Below are 11,373 nucleotides of genomic sequence, written 5' to 3'. Positions count from 1 at the left end.
TAAAAATACTTACAATGAGTAAAAATACTTAAAATGAGTAAAAATACACGCCCACACATGAAATAGAGTAGGCACCGCTTACTCACACTGGGTGTGATTTTTATAGACCTCGTTGCTTGTTTCTTCTGCAAAATCTGGCAACACTCCTTCTTCCTCCTCATCGAGACAGGTAAGTAACCATTTCATGTGTGGGAATACGACAATAGTATCAAGTGCGATTTTAGTGCAACGTTTTTGTTTTTAACTTTTATGGCAGTGTCTCATGACTTGTGCAGCAAAACTTTTAAGACACCACTTATCTAGGGGCGGCCATAGCTGAGTGGTTAGTGAGCCCGCCTAGGGAGCCAGAGGCCCTGGTTGCCCCAGGGACCACTCCAGGCCAGCCCAGCAAATGTGTCGATGAAATGAAATTTGTCCCTGAGCAAGACTCTTAGCCCCTAATTGATCACAGGCCCTCATTGGAAACAAGACTGCAAGGACTTTCATGAACGGACCTGTTAAGGAATTATCCTTATCCTGTTATCTGCGTCACTTTTTAAAAAGAGAGTGGTGACCGCTCCCTTTTTAAAAAGTGACGCAGATCTTAAGACAACGCAGGTGCTAACGCGGGCAGAACATTGCTATTCTATTTATCTACCAGTTTCGTGAGTTAATTTCTGAAGCATTTTGAGTACAGAAGTTCAACATTCTTATGTTTTTAAATCATAAACTGCTTTTAAAACATTACGACATCTCTAACTGGGACAAAACAGGACATGCATAAACAATAACCAAAATGGCGACAACTTGACAAGCCCTTGAATCTCCTTTTAGAGACGCAGTTCTTTTTCTGCACTGTTGAGTTGTGTCAATCTGAACTTGCACATGGGAGTTAGACTTTAGCATAAGCAGGGAATATACCTATTTTTACAATTTCACCAAATTTATTATTCAGCTGTTTATTCATTTTTACGACCTTTAGTTGTATCGCTGGACAAAGGGATCTGTAGCCCATAGCGGCTGTGTCGTAGTTATATTGTCCACGGCCAATCAGCGGGCGGTCTGTGGGATCTCAGCAATCAGATTGCTGCTATTTGTTAAAAAATAAAAAAGCTTTATATCAAAAAGCTTTCTACCCCCACCAACATGTATAAATAAAACTATTTAATACAGACAGTTTTTCCAAGTTTTTGCAATGTTGACATAACTCTGTTTATATAAGGCTGTAGCCTACTTACCCCCTCCAACTGTACATACTTAACCTGTTTGTTTTATTATGTTTTTGACACTTGCTTTGGCAATGTAAACATGTTTTCTCATGCCAATAAAGCTTCTTTGAATTGAATGGGGATGTATATATTTATACATGATATATTCTACATTTATTGTACAACAGCTTCAAACCAGTCAGAATCAAGAACCAGAATGGATAACCCTACTCCCCCCAAATGTGAAAAAGTTATGAATAAAAGTATGCTTTGGAAAATGTTCTGAAATAATGTAAAGTATGCTTCATTTGTACATCATTATCATACCTACATTTACCCTTAAACTTCTTGTTTATGCCATAACTGGCAGGCTATCTGCAGGCTTTCTAGCAACTGTAGAAATATTAGGCCTTAAATGTCGTGTGTGTGTGTGTGTGTGTGTGTGTGTGTGTGTGTGTGTGTGTGTGTGTGTGTGTGTGTGTGTGTGTGTGTGTGTGTGTGTGTGTGTGTGTGTGTGTGTGTGTGTGTGTGTGTGTGTGTGTGTGTGTGTGTGTGTGTGTGTGTGTGTATGTGTGAAAACTGCAGGTCATATTCATTGGTTGAAGAATTCAAGACGAAGTCTGAAGGGCCGTTCACACACAGAGCACTATAACTATATAAATTATAACTGTGTGAGCTGAAAACTATCAACACCCAACCAACAGAGACAACAACAGTGCGAACACAAGAAAAAAACTAATTTGAATAGTTTAAACAACTAAAACACAGCAGAAAGAGGTGAACAGGGATAGAGACACAGAGACTATACCGCTCCCAGGAGGCTGCAAAGGTTCACCGAGGGAGCGGGAAGTCTACAACATCATCATAGTTATTGTGCTCCGTGTGAACGGCCCTTTAGGCTGTAGCCACCATTGGAAGGCATGGATCACATCAAGAATGACAGGTTGGTCTCAAGGAGGGCTGCATGGGCAATATCTACTGTGATATGACACCTTATATCTTCTGGGACTTTTCGTATTGCAATATTTTGAATTTCCTGGTTTTGAATGATCTGCATTAGAGTAGTGACACAATCGTCTGTACTTATCAGTAATGCCTACATGAGTGGGTTAGGCAAATAATAGAACAGCTATAACAGTCAGATGAGTTTATATCAAACATATCATTCTGTAAATATTTTGTGAAAGCACTATCCCACCAATATCAGTAATCACAGTATGTTTGTGCTGTCATAGGATGTCATAGCATGCCATATGGAGATAGATATGTTGCTAAATGGAATTTGCAATGTGTAATCTATCATCCACACATGATCTGAATTTGAAGTCACAAAACGGAAAAACATTTGAGCTCACAGAAAAAAAGCACACAATGTGTAAATCGCAGTTGCACACATCATTTACACAAAATCTATCTACTTTTTCCCCCTGTATATCGCGGTCTGCTTGTCTCAATCAATTTGAAGCGATATACAGATGGATAGATAGATAGCAGTGGTGTAAAGTAACTAAGTACATTAACTCAAGTAGGCCTAATCTCAAGGTATTTTTACTTTATGGAGTATTTCCAATTTGCAGTACCTTTGCTTCATCTCAGAGGCAAATATTGTACTTTTACTCCACTACAATTACTTTACTTTATAGATGTTGTTTATTATTACAAAACATACATTAACCACTTCAGCCCTATAAACATTTCGGCCATTTGAAAGTAGCATATCTACAAACTCATAATGCGTCGCGATGCAACGCATTATGATGCATTATGAGCTTGTAGATTGGCTATTTGAATATTTTTTATATATTTTTTATACATTTTGAACTTGTGAAATGGGACATTCTTCACAATGACTACTTTTGGTACCTGAAGTATATTTTATATACACGTGTATATACACTTGTACTTTTACTCAAGTACATTTTGAATACGGCACTTCTACTTGTAACAGAGTGGCCCTCATTTATCAACGCAGCGTATAAACCGGCGTATATTTTTCCATATATTCGGCCGTACACCAACGTCGAAGTCACATTTATCAACGCATCCTACACAGCTGATCCGAGCTTACACTTGGTCCCAGCATTGATAAATGTCACGGCTGAAACGAGCGTCATTTAAATAACACGCCCTTAAAATATTCTCAAAACGCCCCGATTTTACGACATGAAGACGAACCAGAATACGACCAAAGACATGAAAAGCCAATAAGAAACAGTCCCCCCCCCCCCCCGCTGGCCTCGCCGCACACGCACACGCCTCTCTCTCTCGCTCTCTCTTGCTCTCTCGCTCACACACACACACACACACACACACACACACACACACACACACACACACACACACACACACACACACACACACACGCGCCCGCCCAACTTTGTCTTTCATGTCCGTGTCCGTAGAACGTAGCGGTACATGAGACTCGGGCGGAATGCAGTGATTCCGTGCCGCCACGTTAATATTGGAGCGTCGGGTTTATATCCTTAACCCAGCCAGGTTGTGTAGCCTACATAACTCTCTATGACATAACTCCATAACATAGGACAAGCTACTGTAAGTTTGTAGACCCCACTGTCCATGAAAACGTGGCCGGGACTCCCGGCGCAAAAGCGCTCGTATATTTTTGAAAATAGCAGATCTACAAGCTCACAACGCGTCGCGATGCAACGCTGGCTTGTGAGCTTGTAGATCTGCTATTTTCAATACAGACAGATCTACAATCTTATCTGAATGACTGTTAAAGCAGTTTGTTTAAATTACTTTATAAAATGATATATTTTCACAGCCATTATTTATTAGTGTAGATATACACATTTAGGAGTGGATTATGTGTCCAGATGCTTGTCAGACAGTCAGACAATGGTGCTCCGCAGGTCTAGAATGGAATAAACGGGTGCAGCCAACGTCAACAACTGGTCTCGACCAGACGTGAGATCTCAGCGTACCGTAGGATAAAGCCCACGTCAGGATATATTGATAAATGCCGAAAATTGCGGTGATTACGCCGTACGCTCATTATTCGGGCTGCACCACGTTGATAAATGAGGGCCAGTATGTCTACATTGCTTGTACTTTTACTTTGAGTACTTTTTGGGTAGGTAGGTGTGGACGGATGGACAGTAAAATGCATAAATTATACCATGTAATGATATAGCCTAATCTATTTCATAATGTTTTTTTTCTTATTTTAGTATTTAAATTGGCCTAAATATTCTGCCCTGCATCCATCCATCCGTCTGCAGGTCTGTCTCCTCCTGACTATATATAGCTAGATAGTGTGCTGTCTGCTTGCAATCAATTTCAAGAAGCAATAACAACCGGAATGCTGAACTGACTTGGCATCAGTAAATCGGGAGTTAAACAAAGCTGTCGTTATCAAAAACAAACAAAACAATATATATATATATATATATCTTTTTTTCTGTGATTCAGATTACAGATTGCAAATTCCAACCTACAACTGTTCGGATCCCATATTATAAGTGCTAAAATAAAATCTGCTTACGAATTTCGCAACATACTGTATCTATCTCCATATTGCCATGCCAAGTAAAGGGGAAGGCAGAGCAAGGGTAAAAGGTATAATGTTTGTTGAATAATCAAAGCTAACATAAAGCAACTAAAGCATAACTGAAAGAGGTAACAGAACATACAGCTAAGGACCCTATGGTGTGGAGTCAGTAAATCAGTATGTGTGTGTACAGTATATGTATGCATTGTGCAGGGGTTGTGGATGGAAAGTAAAGTAAGAGTAAAGTCGAAACCTAAGGCAACAAAGGAGCATGGAGAGCTGAATGGAGGTCTGTCTAGTGACCTCCTGAGAGTGAATGGCCATCACAGAGCAAATAGCTTATTTTATTTTGTCCATATTGCCCAGTCCTACCTGAATACGACTTTATTTATTTTGCCTTTGCTTTGAGTGAAACAACATAATAAGAAACAATGGTATTCACAGCATCATCCAGGACCAGGAGACTCAAGTGGAGACATCTGCCAGCAGTGATGCGCTTGTGGACAGTGTGCCCTCTATGGTTTAACATGGTAACTGCAATGCAACCACCGGGACACAAGAGAGCAGGTTGGACCACAAGATGTTTCTATGTATTTATATCCCACATAATTGACTTGGTATTTAGATACTTATCAGTGTAAGTTAGAGTGAAAAGTGACTGGTCCGTTATTCTCCATTTTAACTTAAAAGAAGCTGCAGGTACCTCATCATCATCATCATCATCATAACCTTTATTTCAGCTCGGAGTACAGTTGAGGGGCAGGCCCTCATTTTCAATGTAGCCGAGATGTACGAGACGTACCTACTGTACGAAACACTGTACCTGCTAAAATCCCACTAATGACAGTTTTTTTGTTTCTTACAGAACAACCTTTCCCACAGATCTTTAAATCGCGACTTGGCAGTAGTGTGGGTTGTTTGTAGTACAATACACATGTAGTAGTAGTAGTATAATAATTGTAATAATTAGAATACTAATAATGTATTATTTTTGCTAGGAGCAGGCCTTCTGCTAGCTGTGGATCTGCTAGGAGCAGGTATCCTAGGTGCAGATCTGCTTGGAGCAAGTCTCCTAGGTGCAGATTTCAGAGAGTGTCTCCGGCATCTAGCTGTGTGTCCATGCAAACTGAGAGTTCCTTTCATCGTCATCCATACTCCAGGTGAGAAAATCTAGGGGAGAGGGGAGGGGAGGAGAAGAGAGGTATGCATAATTATTATCATGCATACATCATAATTTAAACATTAAACATCTAGATGTGAGGGCCGCAAAGCGGATACAAGCGACCAAAATGAGTTCTCTCAGACGAGTGGCCGGCCTTAGAGATAGGGTGAGAAGTTCAGTTATCCGTGAGAGACTCGGAGTAGATCCACTGCTCCTTGACTTAGAAAGGAGCCAGCTTAGGTGGTTCGGGCATCTGGTACGGATGCCTCCCAAGCGTCTCCCTAGGGAGGTCCTCGTTGCACATCCCACAGGGAGGAGACCCTGGGGCAGACCAGGGACCAGATGGGGAGTTTGTGATTAACACACTCACACACATTTACAAGTGATTGCAACGTTGAGGGCCTTGCCATGCCTGTAGCCGTGCATGGAAGATAACAAAAGCTCATCAAAATCGTTCAGCAATTTTAAACTTTGCTTTGCACTGTATTGAGACCAGACCTTCCACAATCTCTGGATCCCCTCTGAATGCTACATAGACTCTGGAACTACACCTCCTGCATGCCAATAACAGAAGCTGTCATCAGTTTCATTTCTGCTAAGCAGCAAGCTATATAGGCTTTTACTAATTTGATTTACAATAGGACAAATTTGTGCAGCTACAAAGACGAGACAGAAGTTGGGGAGGGGGCTGGGGCATCTGTGTTACTGCCGTATCATTTTCAGTGCTTCCGTTGCACAAAAGACTGTTGATGTTCACTCAATGTTCAAATGCTTCCATCATACAGTCTGGAGAGACTAAAGACCTATTCTACACACTGTACGATATTTGAAATGGTCAGCGAGTGAGCAGATCGTTAAGCATTTCACATTGCACGAGTTTCTCTCTTGAAATCGGGCTAAATATATCGTTGTGATTCTCGCACGATTGGTCGGCGACAGGGGTTCACTGATTACAAGATATGTCACCACGATGTGATCCCGACCCAATACATACCTTTGTTTAATTTCCAAACGTCTCATGAAAATGTGAAAGGCTCCCGTAATATATGCGCAAGACTGAGACAGGACGCTAATGATTGACATTAAAAAATTCTCAATTTCTCTGTATTTCTCTCTCTCTCTCTCCCTCTCTGAAAAAAACGTTTCAAAAGTCAACCAGAGTCCAATTCAGATCAGAAACAGTGTTGCCGTGTCCGCTTATTATAAGCAAGTTGCTTGTAAAAAATATTGGTGGTTGCGTTTCTTTTTAGCTTATTTCCAAAGTGTAGTTGCTTATTTGGCTTTATTTCTTAATGTTGCTTTTTTTCTTTGAAAATAGTTGCGACGCATTGTGAGCTTGTAGATCGGCTATTTTATTTGTAGATAGGTTTAAAGTGCTGATGCAGCCTATAGTTGCTTTTGTTGGGCTTGTTTTCATAGACCTGGTTGCTTATTTCTCGCGCAAAACCTGGCAATTCTGTTCAGAGATACGTGCGTCACACACACACACACACACACACACACACACACACACACACACACACACACACACACACACACACACAGCTCTCTCTCTCTCTGTCTGCAAGTCTTTTCCTGTAATAATAAACAGCCCCATCGTCGTGCAGGCTCGCTCACTCTATCAATCTGTTTATCATGTTTAACTAATACAGGACTGGACTGTCTGTACGGTAATATTGCGGTTCTATGCGGGAGGACTAGCCACGGTGCGTCTCTGTTGTATTAGACTCAACAGTGAATCATGCTGATAATAAAATTGTTTTCCCACCAGCTACCTCGCTGGCTGGTACTGAGCTCTGATTGGCTGTAGCACGACTCTCATTGGATCCGACAAACCCAAATATCCAACATGCTAGAAAAGTAAAAATTATCGGGAATCGCTCGCCGAGCGCAATTTATCGGGGTGTTTCTTCTCGGAGTACCTTACATACTGCGCGATCAACACCTCGCCGAGGAACGCCCGATCTGGACTGAGATCGGTGGTTTTGTCGGCGATCACCAAAAAATATCCCCGAGAGCCAAATCGGGTCAAATATTGTACAGTGTGTAGAGGTCTTAACGTGAAGCTGTATGGTTTTCAGGAGTGCCTCTACCAGCTGTGTGTCCATGAAGAGTCCCTCTACCATCTGTGCCACTGTGTCCATGAAGAGTGACAAGTCAATGGATCCACCCATGGACTCTCCTGAGTCGAGGTAAGAAAGCTTGGGGTCATCACTGAAGACTTCAGAATGTTATAGTAGGCTGTATTGTTTCTGTCTATAACTCTGCCCCCATCTGTTGTTCTCTCTAACACTGTCTATCTCTCTTCCCCCTCCTCTCCCCAGTGGGTTGAGCTCCAGCGTTCTGACTGCAGACCATCTCAGATGCTCTGTGTGCTCTTCCACCCTGAGGGACCCTGTCGGCATTCCCTGTGGACACAGCTACTGCAAGCATTGCATCGATACCCACTGGTCCCAGCCAGGCCCTGCAGGAGACTATGTGTGCCTCCAGTGTGAGAAGAGCTACCCAACCCGTCCTGAGCTCTCCATTAATGTAGCATTGAACTGGGTGCTGGAGCAGCAGACAGGCTGTACAGCCTGTGATATTTGCTCCAGCAAAACACGTCCAGCCATCAAGACCTGCGTGACGTGTAGCGCCTCCTTCTGTGACAATCATCTCGAGCATCACTACACCGTACCAGCATTTCAGAAACACACCCTGGCCCGGGTCAACTAAGACAGAGAGAATGTAGGAGACCCAACCCCCCTCCCAGACGCGAACAGCCTTTTTGCATGTAGAACCCTGCAAGGCCATAAATGTGATCGCACGATCATATTTATGTTTTATAAAATAAATAGTTTAAATAACTATTTAATAAAATACTTATTAATAAAGTACTTATAATAAAATCACACTTCTTTAAAAAAAATGCTTATTGTTATTATTCATAATGTATAGTGTTCTGAGAATAAAGATTTTTCATAATGCACATACTGTGTTGAGGCCAGATAATGAACCATAAGCATATAAATGAACCCTTAGGTTGTTATAGTGAAGCATTTAGACATTAGTTTAAATAGTTTAAATAAGTTGTTTTCCTCCTCTTTCTTCAAATTAGCATACTCACTGGAGCCTATCGTTCAGTATTACAATGTCATTGGCCAGCATATTTACATATAAATACCCCCCACGGAGGCTCTAGGCACAGTACTTGAAAATCTCTGGGACTGCAAACATCTCTGCCTTTCTACTGAAGATTTTCCTCACAAAAACGTAAGTAAAGTGCCTGTAATAATTATTTTGCTGATCATTAGAATGTCTAGAACTTGTACAAATGTCATTATAGTGAAAGATATACCCCAAATGTAAATTAGAGCATGATTCATCATTGTTGTCGGTCGGCTACACAGGGGTTTTGTGGGAGCAGAATTCAATGATGAGCATCTATTTGCATTCAGTCTCTTTTCACAATGCATTTAAACAGTTATATGTTTATATTACCCAGTGGTGTAAAGTAACTAAGTACATTTACTTAAGTACTGTACTTAAGTACAATTTGGAGGTATTTGTACTCTACTTGAGTATTTCCAATTTCCAGTACTTTTACTTTTACTGCACTACATCTCAGATCCAAATATTGTACTTTTACTCCACTAAAATTATTGGAACACTTTAGTTACTAGTTACTTTTCAGGTATAAATTATGATATTATAAAACGTACATTAAACACTTTGGCCTTATTTTATACAAAGGCTATTTGAAAAGAGACGATCTACAAGCTAATGCAATATTGATACTTTTACTCAAGTAAAGAATGTGAGTACTTTTTACACCACTGATTACCTACATTGCATTTACTATCTCTCTCTCTGTTTCTAGAGAAATATATCAAGTACTGCAATGTGGGGAAAATACCCATGTAACTAATATTTTGCACTTTCAATGCCTCAGTTCTCAATATCGCAACAAGGTACGTTTAAGCCATATTACACAACAGGTTCTGCATCCTCTTTATGCGCATAACCAGCATACCAAATTACACATGTGTTGTACTGCCGCTAACAAGCCGTGAGCCCATATAGAGCCCCTAAACCTGTATTATTGTACTTCAAAGTACCCATTATCCTCACGGCCTCCCCAATCCATACATCCCCCATAAATGCGCACGTTGCCACGAATGCGTACACAGAATACAAGAAAACAACAGGATCTTTAACGAGTACCCCCTCAGATAAAACCATTTCACAGAAATGTGGCTATAGTAACACTCACCGTTTGAGCAGCACAAAACTCCACACATCCAGAAAAAGTCCTCCTAAGGCGGATAGTTAAATCGTCTGCCGAACAACGCCAACTGTTGAATATTTTGTGTAACACACCGTGGTTAAATAACGTGGAATAAACGCAAGCTTTTAGTGGGGTTGCAGAACAAAGGAGACTAGTCCGTGGTGATAAGGTTCCTCCGTGTCTTTATTTGTCGACAAGGAGCATAAAGGTAACTGCAGAGGGTCCAGAAATTAGCAGCACCCTGCTTTCACATTCAACAGGCGCATATATACTCTAGATTTCAAAATAGGCTCCTTGGTTTCAGAGCCCCTCCTGTCCTCATTTTCAACCAATCACAGGCTGATCCGTCATGGCCGAGCGGGTAGCCCACTGCGCATTTTAATAGGGTCACACAATGCCTTGAAATCAATTCCACAATAATATGCTTTCAGTACAGAACCACATTTCACAATTAAGTTTCATTATGAGATTAATACTCGGCACATTATACACTTTAAAATGGTACCAAGAATCATGTTCTCATTCATCTGTAAACAATAGTTACTCAATGAGGCTTTTAATAACGCAGGAGTGGAGACTTTTACTTCTCCTGGCTTCTACTTTAGTTAAAATCACATAGGCCATAGTTAGACTTTGTTCATTTTACTTCAGTATATGTTTTTACCCAGAAATAATAGTTACACAATCAAAGCAACTTTGTTTTTCATTCAAGTGAGTTAGATTCATTCAAGTGAGTTTCATTCATGTGGGCTTGTGGTCACAGGGCTGTTCAGACAGGTAGGCCTATGCTAAATAGAATACCATGGGGTCGAGCCTCAAAGCAAATGATCACAATAGAACAAAAGCTTTTCTTCCTGGTGCAAACACAAATCTCTTTTGTCAACCAAGGCGAGGTGTTTGTCTTTGTCTCCCCAAACACCCATTTGGTTACCGGGGCCGTCTCTCCCAGCAGAGGGTCTATTGTCACAACACAGCAAATGTCCATGTCCCTTTAAGGAACATTTTAAAGAACCTAAATTTAATCATTCTACTTGTACCAATTAAATAAGTCAAGTTGTGGCCTATTTTATGTATGATTATGTTATGAAATATACTACACTGCCTAGATAAAACTTCCTCACTTTCGTATTCTTTTCAGTTTTTCTTTTCTAATACCTAATTAAATACACAAATGATACAATCTGTATATCTCTATGAAAATAAAACTGCTATAGTTTATTTTTTACTCTTACTGTTCTGTGTGTGT

The 11,373-nt window shown here is 40.7% G+C and overlaps 1 protein-coding gene across 2 annotated transcripts; it reads left to right on the top strand.

The window, feature by feature from the left end:
* The first annotated feature begins 647 nt into the window (after positions 1 to 647).
* LOC311047510 (E3 ubiquitin/ISG15 ligase TRIM25-like) lies at positions 648 to 8,768 on the top strand. 2 transcript variants are annotated; one of them, XM_084060250.1, is made up of 6 exons: positions 648 to 1,450; positions 1,773 to 2,130; positions 5,143 to 5,265; positions 5,703 to 5,858; positions 7,942 to 8,052; positions 8,185 to 8,768. In XM_084060250.1, the coding sequence occupies exons 4-6, from the start codon at positions 5,818 to 5,820 to the stop codon at positions 8,573 to 8,575; spliced, it is 543 nt and encodes a 180-aa protein (XP_083916376.1). In that variant the 5' UTR covers positions 648 to 1,450; positions 1,773 to 2,130; positions 5,143 to 5,265; positions 5,703 to 5,817; the 3' UTR covers positions 8,576 to 8,768. The 2 variants fall into 2 exon arrangements, with proteins under 2 accessions (XP_083916376.1, XP_083916375.1); XM_084060249.1 differs by having other exon boundaries at positions 5,697 to 5,858.
* The last annotated feature ends 2,605 nt before the right edge of the window (positions 8,769 to 11,373 follow it).

This window comes from Gymnoscopelus microlampas (genome assembly GCF_963454915.1).
Source record: "Gymnoscopelus microlampas genome assembly, chromosome: 6".
NCBI lineage: Eukaryota > Metazoa > Chordata > Actinopteri > Myctophiformes > Myctophidae > Gymnoscopelus > Gymnoscopelus microlampas.
The sequence above is the reverse complement of the archived record's forward strand: the minus strand, read 5'-3'. Positions and strand labels throughout refer to the sequence as shown.

Coding starts and splice junctions, on each gene's coding strand:
- LOC311047510 (XM_084060250.1), top strand. CDS start 5,818: ATGCAAACTGAGAGTTCCTTTCATCGTCATCCATACTCCAG. Junction 5,859..7,941: donor CATCGTCATCCATACTCCAG/GTGAGAAAATCT, acceptor TATGGTTTTCAG/GAGTGCCTCTACCAGCTGTG. Junction 8,053..8,184: donor ATGGACTCTCCTGAGTCGAG/GTAAGAAAGCTT, acceptor TCCTCTCCCCAG/TGGGTTGAGCTCCAGCGTTC.